Here is a 25,443-nt window from a genome sequence, read left to right as displayed (position 1 = left end):
TTTACATGTATTATAGAAAACCTGTTTCATAAAATCTATCTGACAGATCTATCGATCTCTTTCCATCTGTGAATGATTTATCATCTATCTTTTTCTCTCGTTGACTTGTTTTATGAGTCAAAATGTTTCTTCTCTAACTACAAGCTTGTCCTATCGTTTTATCGAATGATCGTCATTGTGACGAAAGTATTTTCTTCATAGTGAGTGCTGATAATTACGATGAAACGTGACATTGCCGATGATGATGGTGATGGTTACGCTAAACGAGCCTCAGTGAGCATTACTTTACAATTAGTATGCATAAGGTTCCGTTTAGACTTCTCTTTCTTTCTATCATATATATCGAGAAGACACGTGAGTCGTCTTCCACGATTCCGTCTTTTTAGCTCGTTAGATCGCGAATAAATCGGTGAGGTCGACGTCGAGGTCGGGTTATATAGTCGGTGATAGGAGGTCAGCTAACGCTGATTCACTATTACCGAGGATATGGACGTCGCTTCTGGGTGGTAATTAGCTCCAATCCTGGTAACAACGTCATATATCTCGTGGGAATTTTTACGCGGCTCAAACGGCTCGACGTGGCGGTCTCTCTGTTCATTATTTTTATGCTACTTCTCTCTCTCTCTCCCCACCTTCTACTCTTCTCTACCTTCTTCCCTTCTCTTAACCGGTCTGGCACCCTCTCGCTTTCCACATAGCTTCGCTTATGATTTAAAAGGGTGTTAAAATCTTTCTCTACGTGCAGTTTCTACTCCTTCATTATTTTTGTGTATTCAGAAATGACGCAACACGAAATCGTTTATATTATAAGATAGATAGATAAATAGAGACAGAGAGAAACAGAGAGACAGAGAGAGAGAGAGAGAGAGAGAGAGAGAGAGAGAGAGAGAGAGAGAGAGAGAGAGAGAGAGAGACGTTATTTTTCTAAACGATATAATTATTATATTTATTGATGTTAAGGTAAAGTTATTATAAATGTATTTAATGCTGAATCGATTTTGTACAAATCGATGTATTCGTTAATACTTTTTATAATATTTTGTTTAGATAAAAGATAGAGCAGAATTGATCGTAATGCTTTTTACATTAGACATTTACTCTTTTAAGAAACGTATGTACTTTTAGTCTTCAAAATGTTACAAAACAAAATCTTGATAGCGTTTTCAATAAAGTCTGTAAAAGATTGAGTGCTGGTCATTGATGACTTCCGCGGCGTTGAACGTGTTAATATATAAAATTTTGTTGTATGAATTATTTCACGCAAAACATTGTTTTTCTTCGATCATGAACATCAATGAATAGAACGAATAAGTTACAAACTCAAGCTGATACTCAAAAAAAGATTTAATCATTTAGATTAAATCGATAGAATCCGAAAGGATTGAATTAGTTGGAATCATTTCTCGTTTTATTTGTACACACAGAAAAGAATATCGTAAAAGGGTCGATTTCATCGGAAATAGTAAAATTAAAGTCTTCACGTATTTTGTGAATAAAGAGAAGGAGTCCTGGGAACGGAAGGCGAGATGTATGCGTGGATCTCGCGTGAGATGGAAGGTCGAGAAGATGAAAGGAAGTCAGAAGGAAGGAAACGTGGGAGGATTTTGTCGTGAGGTGGGAGTAAAAAAGAAAAAAATGGGATCGTCGTTGGGAAAGGGATGCCGAAGAAAAAAAGAAAAACAAGAAAGAAAAAAGAAACAAAAAAAAAGAGGAAGAAGAAGAAGAAGAAGAAGCAGAAAAAAGAAAAAGAGTTGCGACGATGTTCCATATGTCCGGTGGTGACGATGATAGTGATGGCGTAACAGGTGCTTAATTATTAGATGTCGATCATTGAATATTAAGCCTTTAAAAGAGGAGGGTGTTCTTCTCATCTTCATTATAGATTCTTCGAGAGGGAACGATCTCTCTATAGTGAACTTCCTCAAGGATGCGCACACGCTTCATCTATTTTTTCTCTTTATCCTTTCATCATTTTTTTCAGCTATATTTTTATACCTGATCAGCTCCCGTCTAGTATATCTTAATAGCTTTGTTTTAAGGACAGGGATGTGCCAGGTAAAGCAGAGAAATTGACGATCTTATTGATTTTATATTAGAAAGAAAGTCTTGATATTCTGAAATTCTTATGTGTAGGTTTTTTATGAATAAATTTTTATATTATAGCTATACATATGTGATATATAAGTGCGTGTGCGCGCATGTAATTTGATAGATGTTATCGCGCGGAAAATTGGCACGATCTCGGACGAAATTAATAAAACTTATTTGACTCTCTTATCAATATTTTGTCGCATTGGACTATGTCGATGAGATCGTTCGATTCGTTAATCGTTTGTATGCACGTCTTCGTCTTAGATTCGCGCATCGTCATGACGTACGATTGGCGGTTGGTGGTTCACGATCGTGTTTAGAATGACTCATTGGAAAGCTTTCACGACGGGTCTTCCCATTCTAGAGACTCAATTCTCATTTTTCTCTATTTCCGAAAAAGGGAGCTCTCTTAGAGAAAATAGAGAGAGAGACAGAGAGAAAGAGAGACAGAGAGAGAGAGAGACGAACACATCTTTACCAGAGCTATGTTAGATAAGCGTATCGACGCGAATGCATTCGACATAATGAACTTCCTACTTCTTCAAATGACAAAAGAGCAGAGACTTCAGCACGTTGAAATTGATGTGATTCTTCTTGGCTGATTTCGACGACTAGAATTATCGCTACCGTGTTATTCTAAGCCGAGAATTTTTTTTCTCCTGTGAAATTGGTCTTGTAAAAGGACCACCTAGTCGTTGGGATGAAAATGGAAATGAATTTTTCTCTATTTCCTGTTTCTTTTTCCTTTTTTTTTTTTTCCAATAAGAAATGAAAAATAGAAAATATATAAAGAACAAACGTTGGTGCTACCGATCAAAGTCACAAGATTGAATAAAATTTTCTATAGGTATAATAATTAATAATAGATAATTGCATAGACAGAAGTCTTGGTCTTTTTATATATTTATATAGATATATAAATAAGATAATAGTAGAGACAGTGATAACAGGTGTTATTGTTCGTTTTGTTCGCTCTCATCCGTCGTACTTAACGAAGCATTCTTTGGTATCCATTATTTTGTATAATTTTGTTAAAAAAAGAAAGAATCGAGTCGAATTGAAAATTCCATTTGGTTATTCGCAAAAGTACCGTTACTAGGTTCATTGACAGATCATTGACTGAACGTACATCGTGTCGTTGTCAATGTAACTTCATCATAAATCATATTGCGGGGATCAAGGACGAGAGGATCTCTTACGAATGGACAGTTAGTCAAATCGTCAAAGAGAAGCCGAGGAAAAAATTTAATAAGTTGTAAATTAAAAGTTACCTTTTAACTATCCTTTCCTTATAAGGAATCTTGCGTTTACGTTACGATGTTTTAATTGTTTGCGACCCACGGACATTTCCCGTGACTGAAGATCTATAGATCGTTTTCCAATCATGCGAGGAAAAGGTGTGAAATTGCATCGGGGAAAAAAATTCTTCCTTAGTTCTAAAAGTCTGCTGCTGTATTGTTAATAATAAAATGAGAGATACGATATGGGACTGTCGAACTAACAAAAAAAAAAAAAAGAAAAAAAGAAAGATGAATATTTCTCGAGTTGTTAAACGAATTACTAGTCAAATAAGAAAATAAAAAACAAGAATCTTTTTAACATGACGTTCTCTAAGTCGTTCCAACTATACGAAAACAAGTTGGCATCTGTGTGAGGCGATTTGGCTAGAGGCAAGATGAAAGTAAGAAGAAAAGAAAATCAGCTTGGCGATCCCGAAATCTTCACGGCCGTATTGTAACTTAATTCGTCTTTGCGGCACTTCCGCGATGGGTGGTCGTTCTCTCTCTCTCTCTCTCTCTCTTTCTCTTTCTTCCTCTTTCTTTCTCTACATCTTCCATCTAAACGTACCCCGTTGAGAGAGAGATACATCTCGACTTACAAAGAAAAGTGGATCGTTCGTTCATAAATCACTCGACGTTAGATGTACTCGTTAAATTGGAATATCTCAATTTGGTGTAATACTACGCTCGGTCATTAAGGATCACTGATGCGATTAGACCAATAAAAATGATGGCGTTGATCGTGCTAGAATCTCTGTTTTCGAGTGAGACTACTCCGACATTTCTCGTGGCACCTACCACGCGAGCAATTTGTTTCTCGCACGTGCTCGTCGTAACCCCTTCTTTTTCTTCTTCTTCTTCTTCTTCTTCTTCTTCTTCTTCTTCTTCCTCCTTCTCCTTCTCCTCTAGTAGACCTTATCCCTATTCCAGTGGTTCTCAGTCATCGAGTTTTATCCAACGTCTCTATTCATTTTTCGAATCATTATAAACGATTTGACCGCGTGAAAATAGTCAAACGATCTACCCTACGTTCTCTACGATCGAAATTTCTCTTACAGTAGATGCTGCATTCACTTTGTATCTCCACGTGGGTGGTAAAAGGTCGGCATGGATTTCTTTTAGGACAGTTTAAACGGTTCATACTACAAAAGCCGATTAGACAATGGCAGATTTCTTGGTAGTGAGAAATCATTTCTTCTCGAATCCTATTCGAACACCTACCAGGATTTTATTAATGGCCGATCGACTCTTTTCTCGAAATTTTGCGTGAAATATCTCCTCATTGATACCTCCTTTTCTTTTTTTTCCCCTTTTTACGTCTTCCTTAATTTTCTATCGTAAGTTTCGAGATGACTCGCATCCCTTTAGACACCCCATATGCCTCGACTCTTACCGATCATCCCATTTCGAAAAGGATATGCTTCACGAAAGGATGTTCCAGGACACTTTTATACTCGCTCACAAAGAATACGAAGCTTCAACCAGATTTGATTTGACCAAAAACTTTTGATTGAATTAACGGTATCGAAGAAATCATTTTGACGTTGTCTTGGAAATCGATTTTTAGATACCGTTTTAAAACTCTCATCGTGATCAATCACACGCAGCCACGAACAATAATACGGAAGGTGGTCTGATTCGATAGCAACCCTCCAAGATAATAAAACGATATCGTAACCTTCTTAATCGTTTTCTCTAGACTCAATCGAAATTTCCAGCTGTTCTATATCTCTTAACATTAGATTACTTTCCAAGAAGAACATTGGAAAATTCGTAATTCTGTATCTTTAAATCTCAACGTGAGAATCTTTGCTCTTTCACGATACACTTCGTCCTTTCTTTCTTTTCTTTTCTTTTTTTTTTCTGAAAAAAAAATAAAAATAAAAAGAATTCGCAAGAGAGTGAGGTCAGTATCGGAAACATCGACTCGTTCCTTGATTCGAAAGGAAAGACAGCAGGTAAACCGACGATAAAGCTACACCTTCAGATTTATTTTAATTTTTTTTTTTCGTTTCGGAGTGAAAGCTCTAATTTTCTCCGGGCCGCTTCTTTTTTTTCTTTCTTTCTTTGTTTCTTTTTCTTTTTTTAGTCAAATTTGTTGTTGGACCATCACTACCAACACCATTACCATCGCCATCATCGTCGTTAACCCGCAGGGGGTATACAAGTTCGATATATGCGACCGTGACTTTTAAGATCGGCGTCGTCATGCATCGACTTCGGTACTCTCAGTGTATAATCAGGACCTTTCTTTTCGCGCTGTGTACCCTGTACTTTAAATGCAGGTAACGCGTGCGCGCGCGCGTAGACGCGACATACGTGGGCCAAGCATTGTAAAGAACGAATACGTCGGAAAGGAAAGAATCACGTGGATGGTCGGGATATTTTTGATTTTTGCGGAAGTCCTCGCTCTTGAGAGAAGAACGTACTCGTATATTTTTATACTATGTCTGTATGAGTGTATGAGAGAGAGGGAGAGAGAGAGAGAGAGGGGGAACTATCTCATGCATACAAAGTGATTCACACAATTGAAACAACTTTGTAATATTATTTTATAAAATTAACTTTAACAAATTTTACAATTCTTTTATACAATTTTTATTACAAATGTTTGGATTGTGTTAGCACTTTGGATTTTAAGTGATTATGGTTCAATTATCAAAGCATATGAAAAATTTTTTTATGGAAATTGAATACGAAACGATAATTATATAAGATTTTCATCTATAGTCCATTTAGTTTTTTCATAATCATTCTGTATAATTCATTATGATGTTATCGAATTACATGATGAAGATTTAAAGCAGGGGTGCTCAACCTCAGTGATTTTCATCAACGATGACTTGGATGCTACGGGAGCATCGATCTCCGGGACAACTCATAATTATTCGTATCCTTCCTCTATTCATTCTACTTCTACGGACAGCATTGTTGTATTCATTCATTCATCCCTGAATGAGGGAGGAGTTATGAAGAAACGAGGAAAACGCACGCATTTCCGTTTACGCAATATCCTTCCGGTAGCGGAAGTTTTACCGCTTTCATTATTATCTCTCTATACCAGACTGGACCGCAGTGTTTCTTTGCGGTGTGACACGCACTGCCTGTATGGTACGATTGCGAAGAAACGTCCATCCTTTCCTCTTTTTTCTTTCTTTTTATTTTTCAATGAGACATACTCTTTCTCTGTTTGCTTTCCATGTATTATGATGTTTTCAAACATGTATATATTCGGTTGACTAATAAGTAATGTTGGAAACAATGGATGTATTTTTTACTAAAAATTCCAAGACTACTTATTCTCCAGCAAAATACTATACTATCACATATATATAATGTAATATATTCTTTATAGATAAAAATAAAAAAAAAAAAAATACTGGAAATTTCGTCATTGATCAATCGGATATATTTAAATATATATGTTGATGTTACGTAAGTATTTATAATATATGTACTTAAATGAAGACGATAATTTCTCTTTACTTCTTTGTTGGCATATCATTCTTATGTAACAGTTTCAAAAACGGTGAAATAAATAACTAACTAAGAAGTAAGAAGAATCTCGTTGACTGGTCCTCCGGCAAAAAGATTCTGGACGGTAAAATGTCCTTCCGAAACTCAAAATTACAATTACTCTCTCTCTCTTTCTTTCTATCCTTTGAGAGAGAGAGAGAGAGAGAGAGAGAGAGAGAAAGAGAGAAAGAGAGAGAGGGAGAGTGAGAAAGAAAAATGACAAGCGTTCATTGTATCGAAGCGGGGACTGATAAATTAGCGTGTTTCGAATATATAGACGGGACAAGAGCGGATCACTCCATCTGTACGTGACACGTGATTGATCGTCATTATTTATGAAAAGTGCCGCGAGTGCCCGGAGTGTGAATTTTAATAAGTTTCCGAAATTTCTGACTTCAACGGCGGTCAGTCGATTCGAGGGAAACGCATTATTTGTATAACGAGCCAATTAGAACAAGAGATATCCCGTTTGCTTGTTATTCCGTCTCTTTTCGCGAAGGAAAGTACGTGCACGAAGGTGTCGAGTGATATTCCAAGAAATTGTTCATACTTTATATAAAATACAAATGAAACTTTACAATCTCTTTAGGTATATCTATAAATCGATTTATCGATCACGCGAAAAAATAACGGGTACGTTACGATTGTAATTCGAATTAAGACGTTGAATGATCGGACGGAAATATCGTAGCAAAGTGTTGTTGATCTTACCAATGAAAAAAATGATACATGAATAAATTCATTAAATTATCACACTATCAAAATATCTGAATCTAAATATAAAAGATCTTTTCATAATGTATGTACATGTTCGAAAATTATAATTTGTTAATTAATACATCGAAACTTCCTGGACCTGTCATCGTCTTGAAATAATCTTCTAAGACATAGGTCGATGACCCAACTGATTATTTAAAAAGAATAGTTCGGACACCTAGCGCTGATTATGTATATGTAATAATGATATTATAAACACATAGAATAATCTTTCTCGTAATGAAGACAAAAAAAAAATCAAGGGAAAGGAAAGGAACGTTAGCAACTATCAAAAGAGAATTGTCGTGGAACAACAACCGGTCCTAGGTCCAGTGCCGTATGAAATGCGTCATTGGAAATCTGACGGTTACTAATCTCTAAGGCTTACCCTGCGAAATCGCGATAAATCTCGCATTATCCAGTGCGTATCTATCGCTCGGCATGATATCCCGCTAGAGTGGCGGTTAACGTTCGAACGGGAAGAGGGAGATGCTCGAGCCAGATATATGCGGAAATGCTTGACTTATGAACTTTCTCTCTTTCTCTCTCCTTTCTCTCTTTTTAGACTTGTCCGTTCTAGCTGCTCTCAGCGTGGTACATACGTTAGGAAACGACGAGCGATGGGAGCATGTCGTACGGCCCTGAATGGAGAGAAGAAACTTAGCTTAGGACCTGCTTGGTAAATTCACTGTGCACGAAGCTTTTCGTTTCCCGGATCATTGCCAAGGTGAAATCATTCCTTCTCTGTGCGTGACTGTATCGTGACGAGAGTGAGATATGATTAATGATCGTTCGACGGTAGTTGTATGAATCAACAATAAGAAATGGGAGAAAGATATATATATATATATATATATATATATATATATACACACATACATATATATATGTATATGTATAAAGATATTTATATGTAAGAATACCTACCATTCGTGTGATCATCGCCACCGGTGATTTCAACGCTTGGCTACCGTTGATCGAATCTACCTACGAAATTTTTGATTTTTTTCTTTCTTTTATTATTAGTAATAATGACGACGGCGAAAATACGACATCGATATATGTATACATGTATATCTATCTCTAGCAAACGATTCGTAAGCAAATTAATTCGTAGCTAGAAGAGGCTCGCTTTCTTGTGTGATCATACGTGACTGATTAAGTGACTCGACAATGCTTCCTTCTCGACAGACTTTTCTCGATGAACTCTTTCAGTTGGCCCACTGGACCGATCGAGTATTCTTACGGATCTAGATCCTGTTAGATCGTGTAGTAGAAGAAGAAGACGAAGAAGAAGAAGAAGAGAGGGAAAGAGAGATAGAGAGTATTCGTAAGCCGTCCTTCGCAGTGGAGGTCAGTCGTTAACGCGTCACGAAAAGATGGACGAGCCACTGTCGGTGTTCGCGGTCGCACAATGCCATATTAATGGCACTCGGTAGCGGTGATAAATTCCTAGGTTGAACTTGCTCTCCTGCATATAAACGTTTCCTCTTTCTTTCTTTCTTTTTTTCTCTTTCTCCCTTACTTTCTTTCTTTCTCTTCCTTCCTCCCTTTTCTTCGATTTTTTTCCTTCTCCCCTTGCTCTTTAACCTCACGGAGACAGAATGTCGGTGCGATGACAATAAGCAAATATAATTCAACCTGCCGTTGAGAATAAGACGGACTTTCTGACTTTATTTGTGTTTTCTTATGTCGGAAAGAAAAAGAGAGAGAGAGAAAGAGAAATATAGACAGTTAATTGACTCTCCAAGTTGTCCGACTAAAGATCGACGATGATCTTCTCATTTCCTCTCTCCGATTCTACTTTTCTATCTTTGTCCTTTCCATCATTCCGCATCATCCTCTTTCCAAGAAAGTAGGATAACGTTGAGGCATTCCCGTCAGCTTGCCAGTGTAGACAACTCTGCGTCTAAACCTAGCGTACAATGTACCTTACGTACATACGTACGTCAGAATTACGTTACGCTTACGATACGATCGACGTTGATTTATGAGGAGCCGAGACTACTTGTTGTTGGCTTTAATTAAAGTAAATCTTAATATACGATAGAGACTGGTGATCTTCCTGGTACTTACGTCTGTCTCTTCTTCAAAGTTTCTCTATCTTTCTTTTTCTTTCTTTTCTTCTTCTTTTTTTTTATCTTCTCTCCAAGAGTTTCGGCAACGTCCTAATATTCCAAATTGTTTAAACAGCATCCTCTTTCTCTTCTTAGGTGGATTTAAAGACACCGAAAAGGTACGGGTCTTTCTTTTTCCATGGAAATCCCCTCGAGCGTGTAGACGGTGAAACGTAGCGTCGAGTTCGAGAAGAAAAAGAGAAAGAGAGAAGAGGGAGGAGGACCGATTGCAATTTCCAATGGCGGAGACGAGTGCGAGATCGAAGGTCCCCGCCCGTTCGGTGGACCCTTAGACATTTTACGTTTTCGTGATAGCTCACGGCCGTTTATTAGGAAAGAGGTTTACCGGCCCGTTCCTCTGCGGGCTTTGGAAGGACTTCGACCGATTTTCGGGTTCTTGACCGCCCTAGGAATTCGACCGGTCGCGAAAGGTCGCCACCTTTCGATCTTACCGTCCCAATGTTGCAATCATTTCTTACGGGCTTATACCGAAACGATTTTATTTATTTTTACTTTTATTTATCTGATCAACGTTGATTTAACGGACGTAGAAATTATTCTCGTCATTTTTATGGAATTGCTTTCTTTCTTTTTTTTTTTCCCTTTATTCTTAATATAATTTTGATCTTATATCGTTTTTATTTTAATTTTCTTTGAAGAAGATCTTTCATATTTTTATCACATATTAAAGTTATCGACGAATAGTCGTCGTATAATAGATTTCATTTCTATGAAACTATTATTTGAATAGAAGGGAGTAATTCGAAGGACAGTATCTTCCCCTCCTTTGCATGCATTCTTTCGGTTCTTATTTTATGGCGCTCCGTGCAATTTGCTGAAGGATTAGAAGCGCGAGCACGGTCTGCGTGCTGCGGAGCCCGGGGCGGTGAATTATTATTGTCTCGGTTGCTCACGCAGAGCCAGCCTCGTGTTGCGATCGTACAAGAGAGAAAGAGAGAAAGAAAGAGAAATATAAGCTCGGGGGGAAAAAGGGAGAACGCGCCGGAGAAGGCCAAATAACGAAAAATAATATTTCTTGAGTGGCAGTAGAAAAAATAATAAGTTCGTCGCAGATCTGTATGTGTACTCTTTCCATCTCTTTTCATCTTATTTAGTTTATATAAAAAAAAAGAAAGAAAAAGAGAAAGAAAAAAATACGCACACACATACATATAAGTCACTATAATAAAAGGATAATATTATTAGTAAAACAAGGTCAGATAAAGAAGAGAAAAAAGAAAGATTGCTAAAAGAAAAGAAATTATTTTATTTGTTATTATATGTATATTATATTTCATATTTTTTTTATTTGCAGTTCTCTCTCGAACATATGTTTATTTTTTCTTTTATAATCGTATACTTTTAAAACCTTTCTCGTGTATTCATCATCCTTCTTATCTCTTTCTTTTTTCTTCCTTTCTTCGTTGGATTATTTGAAAGAGAGCGCAATAAAAACTGAACGTGCTTCCAAATTCTGAATGAGTCAATGACTTTGTCCAGAATCGCAACGGTGGTTTCGATTTCATGAAGACGTATTCGTGCACCCTCGCCCACGTGTTTGTTGGAACGCGCCCCGACAATACCTACGTTAGATCGCGCGCGCATTCATTGTCCGCTGTGGTGATTTCTCATTGTAGGTGGAGGAGGAACGGCACGAGTTATTGACTCGTTTAATCCTGGGTTACGCCCCGACCTACCTTAACTTTGAGTTACTATCCCGACACAGTGAAGCGAGAAAGAGAGAGAGAGAGAGAGAGAAAGAGGGTGGGGGAGAGAGGGAGAGAGAAAGAGTCTTCGACCCACGATGTCTCTTCGCGAAATCGTGATACAAGCCAACAGGAAACGCAAAATCGACTCTAGTATCCGAGTTACGCCTTCCCGTTTTCCTTTCTCCATCGATCATCTTTTTCTTTTTCTTTTTCTTTATTTTCCATATATTTATTTATTTATTTATTATTTTAATATCGCTTTTGTTCGAGCTTCCTACGTTTCTTGATTAAATCTTGATCGAACGAATCGTATAACAATTAATTCGTCCTCCTTGTTTCTTCTTTTCTTTCAGATATATCGATCGTAACTATAGTTCGATAAAACATTCGTTTTTTTTTTTATTAATTACGATCGTTTTTCTTTCTTCGATATAAAAATATCGTTAGATACAATTTTTTGTCTTTCCTTGTCGTTTTCTTTCTTTCTTTTTTTCATATACTTGTTTTTCTTTTTTTCACGATGAAAAATTGTTCGATACAATGTTTAACATATACATAACGTTTGGATATGCGAATGAAATGTACTGGGTTGCATAGCAGGTGCCGTTTAACGGCGTCCACGTTTCGACCGTATTATAAATCGTTGTCTTCGTTAGTAAAATCAGCGCCGCGAGTCCACGCTTAAGTAAGCCGCTTCGTGGTAGAAGAAACGATGCTTAGTCGGGTTGCTTAACGAGAGACAGAACGGTATTGGCTGAGGGCGTCCCATGATACATATACAATCCGATATTTTCTCTCTCTCATCTCATTCACTTTATTTTATTTTTATTTTCTTTTTTTCAATCCTTCGAACAATTCTCAAAGGAGGCTGTGCACTCTTTGTTCTCGAATTGAAAGTATCGATGTAAATACTATTCGCTTTAATTTTTCATTGATTTATGCATCCCAAACCATCGCCATTGCTATGCAAGATCTTAATGAAACAATATGGATCGTCGTCGTTCAGCTAATATACGGTACGTCGTGTTCTTGAAATATGTTTCGTGTACTTAACTCGCTCGACGAATTTGTAGAAAGCAAAAGAGTTTCTGTATATATCTTTCTCTCTCTCTTTCTCTCCCTTTTTTTTTTTTATATATAAGATGCTTCGAAACAAAAGAACGTCTAAGTTTCTACCGTTAATTGGCACTTCTTTCTTTCTCTCTTTCTTTCTTTCTCCCGTTCGATTGTAAACCGGCAATAACTCAACGGTAGACCATGCAATTAAGCATGATAAGTCACGAGCGGTTACAATAGGTGAGAGGCGAGGGTCGACTGAGTCTCGCTAGGAAAGACGAATAATAATTTGCCTAGCCCGAGGGTATCGGGATTGTAGAATCGTCCCTGAAAAAAAGACAATGACGGTCCTAGCCAAAAAAAAGTGTATGAAAGAGAGAGAGAGAGAGAGAAAGAGAAAAAGGGTTGATATCGACGTATGTTAGTCAATAGTAAATCGCTTTGAAGAATCTGCCACTGCTCTTGATCAGCGTTTGGTGTAACTGCTCTGCATCTGCATCGATCGGCAGCCATTTTTGCGCATTCATCAGGCGGCTTAACTAGGCGTGTCCGTTTATGCTGCAGGCTGTATTTGTAGGTTAAGATCTTCGATGAGTTTGGCGCCGTACTACTATAGAAGAACCATTCTCTGCTCTCTTTCTCTTTCTAACTTAATGTTAAGAGTACTCGAAGACGTTCGCGATAAGGCAGGTGTGCCTGCTGATGTTCGACTACCCTCGGGCCCTCTCTACCTCTTTCGATCGAGATCGGTACCCTTCGATTCGTCCTGCTTTCGCAGTTCCGCCCATATTTCGCTTCGCTACCTACCGTATTCCTTCAATTTCCTTCTTAGATAAGAGGACATTGTTGCTTGCTCTTCCGGAGATGGTTGTATTCCAAATGTCTTGGAATTATAATCGCTAAGTTTCATATGCTTGCAAATTTATAAGATTTCTTGATAAGTTATTAATAACATAACTATAAGGTAATAATAAAATTATTAGTATATTAGAAACATATACTAATAAACATGTACTAATACTGCAAGGATATCATAGCAATGATACGAAAGGTGATTAGGATAGAAATAATTTGGTCGATATATCGCGCGTTTTTGTAACAACGGTTTTTAGAATAAAATTTCGAGAAGATTCTTTTGTAATAATATGAGACTTATCTACTGTAACCATCAAGTGCTATAAATACTTTCTTTAGTCATTATGTACATATATCAATTTTAAAAGATTAAAAATATTATCGTCAACATTAAAAATTATACGTTCGGATGATCATTTTGCGGAAGTATCGCGTCAACACTTTTCTTATTGATCCATCCTAAAATCGATATTCACGAGACACAAACCGATCGTATCTCTTGCAGTTTCGCTCACACGATCAAGAACCGATGTTTACGCGGAATCGCTCGTGATCTCACGCGCGATCGCCGCTTGACGACTTTATCCAGTTTTCTCGTAAACTCGAGGACGCCGCTTTTGCTTGGTGAAGCCGCACAGATATCGGTAGATCGGCTATTTAATTATCTGCATGTGATCGAGACTCGCGAGAATCGCGATACGGATCGACGGTAAACTCCGACGTCGCCCGATCTGTTATTACGCTTCTAACGCTCTTTGACTATTTATAGGCTCGCCGATCGAGTCGATTCCGCGACGTGATAGGTGAAATCGTATTTCTTACCGAAGGACTTTATTTTTATCTTCTCGACGATGTTGCTTATGTTAGTAATCGCTCGACGAGATTTTCCTTTCGAAGTTAATTACATTAGCATTTATATGTCTGAAGTTAACATATATATAATTAAATACGAACATCGATTTTAATCGTTTATTATGGATCAACATTTTATGAAATTAGAAAGAAAATACAAAAAATGTATTCAATAAATGATTAAAAAATTACATTCTTCAAATTCTATCTTGGGTACAATGTATCATCACGGTATCGTCGAAGAAATTCGATCTATGCTTTTTCCGAACATTTCGTCGAGCCTTGAGGACACGTCTCGAAGTATTTGTATTTGCGCTTATCATCGCAAATAAAGAGATAAAATCGATGTATATACGCTTAAGAGTTACATTCGAGGCGTGATTTCTCTAAGACACCGTGGCGGCCGTTTTGGTTTTGCTCGTTCGTCGGACTAGTATGGCGATTACGAACGAGCAAAAAGATCGTTCGTTCGTCCACGATCCATGAGGAAGAAAAAGAAAAAGAAGAAAAAGAAGAAGAAGAATAAGAAGAAGCCGAAGTCATACTGCTTCTCTAGCAATGTCTTCATCCTCGTTCCCTATCTTTATCTTTTTCTTAGCTTTTGGTAAAGCTCACATTGAACATCCTTCCGCAATCACGTTCTTGAGTGTGTTCATTAAGGTTAGAACAAAGTTAGCAATGAAGTGAAATTAATAACGTAGACACGAGTTTCTTCCTCTACTTATCACTAGGATCCTTCTTCTTCTTCCTTCTTTTTATCTCTTCTCCATGGAAGAAACTCGAAGAAGGGGACATCATGGCAACGGTTATGCAGTGACAGTGCGGAAACGTACGGTCAATGAATCGGACGTGGACGACACACGAAGGAGAGAACGCAAGGCGTTCAACTCGTCAAATTATAGCAACCTTCTGTAAGAAAGAGAGGGAGAATGATTCTCAGAGTCCATCGAACCGTTAAATCGATCAATTCCACCTGGAATTCCGCTGACGAATTTCTCGACGAAATTCGTAGCCTTCTTGGATGTTACTAAAAGGATCAAGATGAAACGGAATCGGAGATATACCGTTTTGTTTGGTCCTTTTCAAATAGACTCGCTCGGAGCATTTATACTGATGCCTTGCAAAGACCGAATTAAAGGAGCAGTTTGAAGTTGGTCTTTATTAAGCATTGCTTTCTATCCAGCTGTGCGAATACAGTGTTGGTACATACATACGTATAGAGAAGATGGTCCATGGGTGATTATATGGGACGGTAATGAAGTTAATGCGTCTGTTGCTCGTACAATGGAGTAAAACGGCATTATCGCGATTACTACTATTACTGCAATTATGACGATTGCTCGTGGCATACGCAAGGTGTGAGAGAGAACGAGCTTACTAGAGTAGAGTGGAATACCTGCGTATTCCACTTACGAGATGACGTTTCTCAGAACATACGAGAAGTTATTTCGAGAACGATCATGTAGAGAAAGAGAGATAGAGACAGTCGATTTATCCTTCTAACGCTTCACTTCGCGTGTCCGGATGCATGTAAACTCTTTGCGGGAGTAGTGTGCCAGGTGGAGACTGCCAACGGATATAAGGAAGCAAAGATACAGGTGCGATCGTTCTGAATGAGTCCTGAAATATATTAATCAATGATGATTCGATTCGAACATCGATTGTTTTTAATACCGTATTGATTTTATGCTTTGCGATGAGTTTGAATTTTGACCTAGTTCTTATTTAATCGCTATAGAAGATTGTATAATCTCGAGATCCATATAAGCTATTGCCATATACATATATATATATATATTTATATATATTATATATATAATATAATATATATATAAATTGTATAGGTTTCGAATCGATATATCATATCGATTACTACTATTAATAATATTTGACTGCTTTGATTTATCAAAAAATTAATCTGAAAATAATCGACATTTCGACTTGTTTTAAGATGAAACAAGCTTCTGAACAAGTTGACTTTAGCTCGGTTCCTAAATCGTCTCTTTCATTACGAGAATTGCCAAGCTCTCGGTTTAAAGTTAACACAAGCTTCGAATCTATCGTCGAAAGGTTCGATAGGAAGATGTAGGCGCCGCGTGCTCGCCGACCCTGACCGTTCCCACTGGCGGCGTATCGAGGTCTGTAAGTTATGCGCCCGTACCTACTGCAGGCACGTAAGGTAAGTCCCGAGTACAGGCGGAAAAGATAGGGAGAGTGAGTGCGTTGCCTGGTATCAATTTGTCTGCCTGGTAGCAGGTTCGGTCGAGCAGACGAAGGTCGCTTTGTGCGAGCCGCTATCCGCCGTTCTATCAAACCCCAACAACATCCGCCGCGATCGATTTATTCTCTCAACGGACCGCGTAAGATACCAATTACCTGTGGCACATAGACTCGCGCCAGCTCACGTGCGAGCCAATGGAAATCGAAAATTAAACGCTGCCGCTCCTCGTGCCATCTTCGGACTCTTTCTCTGTATCTCTTTCTATCTAATGGTGAACTAAACTGACTTCAGTTTCCAGTTCATGTTTTATGTAAAAAAGAAAAAAAGAAAGAAGAAAGAAGAAATGATAAGAATGGGAGAGGATTTAACAAACAGAATACGTAGGTTCTCTCTAATAGATAATGAAATTGGGTTACTGTGTATAGTGAATCATCGTATATAATCCATGTTCCTTAAAATATTGGCTTGGATAATAAATAATGTCGGAATTTTCTGTATTTCATATCTAAATGTATAATACAAGTAATTGTTTCATATATAATAATATAATACAATGATATAGTTGGATTATAGTGGATTGCGTTGGCTAATATATAATGTGAGAATTGTTAGTAAAATATTATTATATTTTATTTATATATAAAATACTGAACATTATTCGTTGATCAACTTAATGTTGTTCATTTAGGAAAAAAAAAACGAATGTGAAAAGTTTTAATGTAACCAGGTTTTCTATAAATAATAAATTTACGTAATGATGGATCTCGTTCGATAATTCGTTACAATTGAAAATAATGAGTTTCGCATTTTTTTTTTTATGATCGTCCGTTATACGTATCCTTCTGCTCTCTCCGATTACTTTTCACGCGCGTTAACGGATTCACGTTATTATCGCGTCATAATCATGGACGCCGAGACAAGGATACTGGATGGTAGATCATCGAAGACTCCGCTAGCCGCCATTGTTAACGCGTTAACCGGCTTATCGTCGAAACGCATGGTTAATAATACAGTATGTTCTTCGACTACAGCTTTCACGTTTCAATGCTTGCTCGTTTCTATGGTCCAGCTGATCGTATCTTCGAGTTTGAGTTTTATTACATACAATGTGTATGTGTATATACATATATACATACATACACATGAATATTATATTATATATATAAATAAATAAATATTACACATATATATATAAATATATGAACATTTTATTGATTTTCGTTATTTAAAGTAATCGTTTAAAGTGAATATATTTTTAGAATATATATGCCTTTCATTATTAACAGAAATTTATTAAATAGATAATTGCTAATTGTCCTTTGGTTTTGTATTTTGCAGCAGAAAATATTTAAAAAAAAAAAAACGGATAAAAAGAAGTATTGTAAAAGATAAGAGATAGAAAGATATCTACTTTTAGCTGTCCTAGAAAAGGTTAGCCGATGCGTAGTTTACATGGTAGTTATATAGAAGAATTCGTAGAAGAAGACGATGGCCTGAAGGAATAGTTTAAGTTCTCTTTCTCTCTCTCTCTCTCTCTCTCTCTCTCTCTCTCTCTCTCTCTCTATCTCTATCTCTCTCTTCGTAGCGAGGAGTCCAATTCGGTCCAGCACGAGATGCATCACTATGCATTCGTTCGTTGAAGGGTTCCGATTTCTCGATGAACGATGATCTATTTCGATCGAAAGTTTCGTAGATCGTCAACTATCGATCGAATCAATGGATCGATTTTGTGATAATTCCCTTACCTTCGAAAATATTATACGTAACTATACTATAATATATCGGATGTTTTTCTTTTTTTTTTTTCTTCTCCGTCGATGATCCACTTCGAACGCAACACGAAATCTGCATAATTCTCCTTCTCGCTGCACGCGATTCTACGAAAGGAAGAGGAAGGAGAAAAAAGTGGTGAGGAGCGAGGAGGAAGGGGGAGTTAAGGGTGCACGCACAATCATCCTTGGAAATTCGTATTTAGTTTTTTTTTCTTTCTCTTTCTCTCTCTCTCTCTCTCTCATTTATTCGCATTGCACTTCCTTAAATACATTTGGTCTTGATCGAGGAACATTTATTGGTGGGAATTTGTTTCATCGTTTTAATAACAATAATAATAATAATAATAATAATAATAATAATAATAATAATAATAATAAAAACTATTGTTATGGAGAACAGAAAATGAAGAGAAGATGGGGGGGAGGGAGATCGATTAAATAAGAAAAAAAACTTCGTCTAAAGTACGATCGTAGAAAAAGTAAAAAATAATAATAATGATCATAATAATAATGGTAATAATAATAATAGTAATAATAATAATAATAATAATAATAACAGAGAAAATTATTTGCTATTTCTAAATTATGTTATACACCCTTATACAGGGTGAGTCACGTATGTTTCTTATGTTACATTAAATGCACATAGGTACATACATACACATATATTTTTAACGTATTTTAGTGATTTAAAATCAATTTTTGGTGGCGTTTTGTTCTTTTTTTTTCGTTATTAAGATTGAAATGTCGAATAATAAAATATAATAGTACGTAATTCACCCTATATATACCATGTACATACATATACATATATTTACAAATTGATTGAATCAAGTTGGCTAACGTCAGGTATCGAAAGAAGCGCTTTTGAATCGACTTTAGAAGCTTTTCCCAAGTACAAAGTGTAGTCTTCGCCCGAAGGAAAAACGGTGCTATCGCTGATGTACTATACCGGAGTGATTCGTCGCGCGTATTACTCTCTGTCTTCCGTAATGGCGTGCGCGCGAGTCGAAGAAGAGGCCGTTGCCTCTGTTTCGCGCGCGATTTCGTCGAGCCGTCGAAGAGAAATTGTGCGAATAGCCGGGATACGTGAGCGAATATACGCCGTTGATGGCACGACGCGCAGCAAATGAAGACGTTCGCGTCGACCGATTAGCTGCGTTCGTGCTACGCATCCTGCGTTTTATTCCTTCGTTGTAAAAGAAAGAGAGAGAGAGAGAGAGAGAAAGAGAGAAAATGGGATGCTGGAATCGTACGCTCTGGACCACTATTAATGTAACGTTTCTTTCTTTTCTCTTTCTCTCTTTTCCGGTTTCAGGCTGTTTTGTTTCCTCTCTTTTTCTTTCTCTCCCTCTCTTTCTTTCTTTTTTCTTTCTCTCTATCTTATTATTACTCTACCTCTATCTGTTTTTTTTTACTCCGTCTGTCTTTTTGTCTGTCTGTCTGTCCATTTTTCTGTCTATCTATATATATTTATCTATCTTTTACAACGTTGATACATCTGAAATAAACTCATTGGATAATCACCCGTCCTCCTTTTTCCGTTAACAGTTTTCTCCGAAGAAACGATCGACGATAATAGAAAAGACGACGTTAGAAACTACTATCCTATCTCCCTTAATTGCGGAAGCCAAGAGAGATGCGAAATAAATTTGCCTTACGTAGCGGACAAAGACGTTGATCCGAATTTTTCTCGCTTTTCTCGAGACGAAATTAATGAATGCCGTCGTTGAGTTCGTAGATCGTCTCTCCCTCTTTCTATCCCTATCTTTTGTCTCTCTGTCACCTTAGCCCGAAGATTTATTTAATCCTCGCTCGTATAGAATAGAATCGTCGACGATAGCTCGTTTCGATGAAGAGTCGAGTCATCAGTCGAGCCTTAATTAAACCGTAATTAACAGGCCAACGTAGTTATTTTGGAAAAAGAAAAAAAAAGGGAAAGAGACGAAGAAGAAAAAAAAATAGGTGAGATATTCGGATAAGAGGAACGTTACAGAGAAAGAGAGAAATAGAATCGTCGAGAAGTTCTTGACGATTATCGGCGCAACCCTTCGCAGTTTCTTCTTATATTATATTTTCGCTCGACTTCGTGACTACACTCGTCGTTTGAACGAAGAAGAGGAGCTTTCTCACAGCTCGCAAAGAAAAAGCTTGGAAGGTCTTCTCTTTATCTCTTTCTCTTTCTCTCCTTCTCTCTTTCGTTCACTCTCTTTCTCTCCCGTCCAGCCACTACTACCATCTATCATTCTGTCAGCTAGGAGATTTCAATTTGCTCTCTTTTTGCACCATTACCGGGCCCCGGCGGCCCGCGCAAAATTGTATTTAATTGTGATTGACTGCTAAGTGGAGGTGGCCCGTCGCTGCCATTTGTCCCGCGATTTTTGCATATCCCTAATTGCGAGAGGGAGCCAGTCCTCTTCTCGTCTTAGAATCGCCTCGTGAATCGAGCTTTCTTCTCGAACGAGAAGGAATCACGACCTTGCTCCTGATGCTTCATCTCGTCGTTGATAAAATTCGATGATGATCTTCGTTGGGAAATCTCGAAATCATTGATACGAATGAAGGGTTCGTGAGATCGAAATTAACTGTTCCAATAAGAAACGAATCATTTCATATTTTCAGTACAATTATAGTAAGTATTACGAGACTGATATATGAAAAAAGAAAAAGAAGAAAAATGTAGCTTACGCGTTAAGAATTTAGAAAGTAAACAATTTGACTAATCAAGTTATAAAAAGGAATCGTTATTCGCCAAGTCATTGATGACTTAGACGTAAGAACCATGCGATATCACCTGTTTCTTACTTTAACAGCCAATTTCATTCTCTTTAATTACATTATTACTCACGTTTTTGTTATTTCCCTTTATAATCCCACGAAGTTTCATTCGAATCGATGATATTTAGTTTGCGAAATTTCCTCGTTAGAGAAAGTCGTCATCGTCGATGGCAAAGTTTCAGATTTAATAATTTAAGAAGCGACTAATCGGATATATTTATGTACTTATCTATCTACAGATAGATAGATAGACAGAAACTCGCCTACGCACGTAATAATTCGAGACGCGATCACCAGTGAGATTTATTTACAATCGAGAGAAGCTCGTGGTCCACCAAGGGTTTGTTTCTCTTACAGGAAAGTATCGAATTGGCGAAGAATCACATTTTACATTCTTCCTTATCGGCTACGAGCATCCGGACTCGACGTACGATATTTTCTGCATTTTTCTCTCTTTCTCTCCTCGCTACCGATACTATCTACGAGAGAAAGAGAGAGAAAGAGAAAGAGAAAGAGAAAGAGAGAGAGAGAGAGAGAGAGAGAGAGAGAGAGAGAGAGAAGAGAGAGTGAAAAAAAAGAGAAAGAGATCGCGAAGGAAAAAGTCACGTGGAATCTCGCGGCAATGTGGCACGAGGGAGAAACATTAGCGATGAAATATCGCGCGGCACGAAACTGCTGTAATTATTGCTCTTGATTAAACTCACCGGCTGTACAAGGAATTCGAATCGATATTCCCTCTCTCTTTCTCTCTCTCTCTTGTTCATATATATATATATTTCCGTTTATACATATACATATGTATATCTATCTATATACACAGAAATCGATTAGCCCTATCGCGTGTACTTTATCGTGAAAATCGCGAGATGACAATTGTTAAATTAAAAGTCTAACGAAAGAAACAAAAAAAAAAAAAAGAAAAGAGAGAAAAAAGGGAGGAAGAAACATTAGAGTTCATTCTCTTTGTAAAAGTTCATAGAGCGCAGCGATGTAAGTCTGTGCCATTTGCAATGTTTCGAACTTGCTGAGTTTTCTGTCGTTACCCAAACTAGGTACGACGTCACGTAACCTATCAAAGGCATCATTTAAACTGTTCATTCTCCTTCTCTCTCTGGCGTTAGCTGCCAATCTTCTTCTCCTAAGCACTTCGACACCCGGTGCAGTACCATTCTTCATCTTTTGCACGGATTCCTTGTCCTTGTGTTCGACGTAGTCCGTTGTACGAAAAGATTCGTTCCTTTGATGATGATACCTGACCTGATCGTTTTCGATCGTCTGATTGCTCGGAGCACAACCGTCCTTTCTCTGCATGGTACAGGTGCTACCAAAGTAAAGCACGTCTGGCCTTTGACCGTAAGCACCAACGTCTGGTCCACTGTCGTTACTTCCGGAGTGCGTAAGACCGTTACTTTTCGCAATGGCATAGGCCTTCGCAACAAAAAAAGTATCCTGCTTCTGCGAGAACTCGCACCTGTCGTTTCCGAAGACAACGCTCGTGGGATGGTGCTCCATTTTTGGCGCGTAACCGGATTCCTGTTTGCTCGGGAACGTTTCGTTGGTAAATGTCGTTGTACTGTTCAAAGGAGTCTGATAGATTTCTTCGAGACGTTGATGATCGTTCGTTCTGAACACGATCTTCGTACGTTCCTTTGGATTTCCTATCATCGTTTGCGTCTGATGATCGTTTCTGTAACCTTCCTTGTAATAACCTTCGTAAAACTCAGCGAAATTAAAAGTTGCCGTAGTGGTAACGTGAAAAGCACCATTCAAAGCACCGATCTCTTGATATTCTTGATGATTGTGACTGTCCAACGAGCTAACGCTACCACAGCTACTGCCTCTTGATCTTGGTGGCTGAGGATAGACCTCCTGATGAGGCCAAGAGACTCGCGGGTTCGATTCAGGACTACTCGCTGATCCATAACCCTCGGAGTCCATCAGATCGTATTGCTGGAAGTTCGCGTAGGCGGTCATCCTAGCCACGGGATCGTATATGTATCGTCTTTCTACGTGATACGAAGGAAAAAGTGAATTTCACATTTGGATCATATCGAAAATGTAATGACGTCTGTCCTTGCTATTTCCTGTCTCCGAACTGATCTGTTTTATTTGTTTTTATTTTTTATATTTGCTTATCGTTCAATCGTATGTCATGATATTCTTTCAAACTTTAATACTTTCCGCGATTGATAAGACAAGTTTCACGATCTCCTCGTGTCCCGTACAGGATGCTTCACGTACGGAAGCGTTGCGTAAACTGGCTTTACCTGGCGATCTCGTGGCCTGGACCATGCCGGCTGCTTTTCTTGGGACTTAATGGAAGGGAGGGAGAGAGCGTGCTTCTGGGACCCACGTGGAAGGGGATCCCTGAGGAGTGGAAGGGATCCACGGGGAAGTGGGCATCTCTTTGTAGAAGCCGCGAGACCGGACACGCCTCTCTCTCCTCTTTCTTCTTCGTTCTTCTTCGCTGGGGGCTCTCGTGGAGTCAAATTCGATCGATACAAGAAAAAGGAAAGAAACAAGAAATGCGAGAAGAAAGAGCCGATCGCGTGGCACGTTTCTCTCTTCTTATTTTTTTCCTCTTTCTTTTTTTCGCTATGGGAATTCATCCTTTTCTCTTAACGTACGACTTTTTCACTTGGACCCAAGTCTTATCTATATCGATTTGTCTTTTTACCGATCTTATTCTTATTGTACTAAGCTCGCCCTTTCCTTACGATAATCGAAGATCGTTTTCTACGTGTACCTATTTTGACAGATTTGTTACCGATTTCCCTTTGGTCCCGACGAACCCAATAACTTGTGACAAATTTTACGAGCTACCAGAACGGATTTAAAGGAGCCCGCAATCTCTTGTTCTTGCTAACAGATTTTAAACGCAACGAGGGTCGAAAAGCGTCGACATTTTGACTGGTTTACGAGCATGAAGTGGCGCCTTACGAGTCTATCCGGTAGTATCGTCACTGCTGGAGATCGACGACAGGTCAATAGTATCCAACTTCTAAAAACAACTACTGCCTATTACTTTTCTCGAATTTGACTCGCACGTACGAACATACTTAGCCGATTCCTTGTACCTTTCTCGTTTTATAAACTCGGTTCGTATATACGTAGATGCATTTACTTAGATACAGGTAAACGATATAATGAGACATAATGAGTATTCGAACGACGTGATTGGTTTAACCGCTCGATAGCATCGACGCTTACGGAATTAGTGATTCCTATTTCAATAGAGAATGAAAGATCTGTTTTACTACGTACATAGGTAACTACTTACGTATTTCTGTCACCTACCGTGATCTCATATGGAAAAAATATCTTTGTTTACGAATCTCATTAAAAGTTACTATTTCAGTACTCCATTTCGAACTTAACGCTCGCGATATCTGTTTGTCTTATCACTTAGACACTATTACTAACATTACTATAACGCAACGTTACATCTTCTTCTATCAGTAAAGAGAATTTCGCGGAAAATGATATTGAATTATAGAATTTGTTTTAAATAAAGGAGGGAAAAAAAATATGATTATCGATTTTCGCGTCGTTAACCCGTCGTTAAACGATAGGCAAGCCGCTGTTCATTCGTCGTTGTTAACCCATCCGATCGTAAAAGAAGAAGAAGGAAAAAAAGCGAAAGAAATAGACAGAGAGAGAGAGAGAGAGAGAGAGAGAGAGAGAGAGAGAGAGAGAGAGATAAAAGAGAATGAACGTTGTTGGCATGAAATATCGTCCTTTTCCCTCGTTCATTTTCCATGAATTCGAAGAGACGAAGGCTACCACGGCGTTAAAGGCGGTAGACTTTAAAAGCTCGTTATCCTACGCTAATACGCAACAAATGAGCCGATCCTCTCTCGGCTGCTTTGACCGACCCCATGAGAGAAAGAGGAGGTGCTAGAGTGAACGTGCACGCTCTCGTTTCCACAAACTTCGAATGTTTACGCCTACGGACGTCCTTTGATTTACGGTAAGACGTTGTAGTTGTTGTTGGCCAAGGTTTGCCTATTTCGACGCTAATATACGAGAAATGACGATGTGTTTTATCGTTTATTTTGTTTTTTCTTCCCTTTTCTTCACTCTTTTTCTTCTTCTTCTGTCTTTCTCTCTCTTTTCCTTTCTTTTTCCCTATCTCTGCAAATTAACATTAAAAAATGTGGATTTACGTTGACGATCTATTGATAGCTCTTAAGAGATAAATGCACAGTCGTGGTTTCGTTTGATGTCACGTAGATCGATCGATAATCGATTTTCTTGCTTTCGATGTAAAGCATAAATTGATTATTATACGAGTAGGCTACATCGCAACGGCGATTCACGGCTCGGACAATCGCTAATGATTTACAAGATAATGACACGTTTGACTGATGCACACTGCTACTAGCGGCATCCACGACGTGGAAATATCCAACGACAGATGCGATGGTATCTGCCATGTAT

The 25,443-nt window shown here is 38.1% G+C and overlaps 1 protein-coding gene across 2 annotated transcripts; it reads right to left on the bottom strand.

Annotated features, from left to right (window-relative positions):
* Positions 1–21,957: 21,957 nt before the first annotated feature.
* LOC127064255 (uncharacterized) lies at positions 21,958–24,015 on the bottom strand. Of its 2 annotated transcripts, none has more exons than XM_050995052.1 (2): positions 23,944–24,015; positions 21,958–23,009 (listed from the first exon to the last, which is right to left on the bottom strand). In XM_050995052.1, exon 2 carries the CDS (start codon positions 22,975–22,977, stop codon positions 21,958–21,960), a length of 1,020 nt encoding a protein of 339 aa, XP_050851009.1. In that variant the 5' UTR covers positions 22,978–23,009; positions 23,944–24,015. The 2 variants fall into 2 exon arrangements, with proteins under 2 accessions (XP_050851009.1, XP_050851008.1); XM_050995051.1 differs by lacking the exon at positions 23,944–24,015 and adding an exon at positions 23,271–23,699.
* Between the last annotated feature and the right edge of the window lie 1,428 nt (positions 24,016–25,443).

The sequence above is a fragment of the Vespula vulgaris genome, chromosome 5 (genome assembly GCF_905475345.1).
Source record: "Vespula vulgaris chromosome 5, iyVesVulg1.1, whole genome shotgun sequence".
In the NCBI taxonomy this organism is placed as follows: Eukaryota; Metazoa; Arthropoda; class Insecta; order Hymenoptera; family Vespidae; genus Vespula; species Vespula vulgaris.
The sequence above is the reverse complement of the archived record's forward strand: the minus strand, read 5'-3'. Positions and strand labels throughout refer to the sequence as shown.

Coding starts and splice junctions, on each gene's coding strand:
- LOC127064255 (XM_050995051.1), bottom strand. CDS start 23,295: ATGGTCCAGGCCACGAGATCGCCAG. Junction 23,010..23,270: donor CCAGGCCACGAGATCGCCAG/GTAAAGCCAGTT, acceptor CGTATCACGTAG/AAAGACGATACATATACGAT.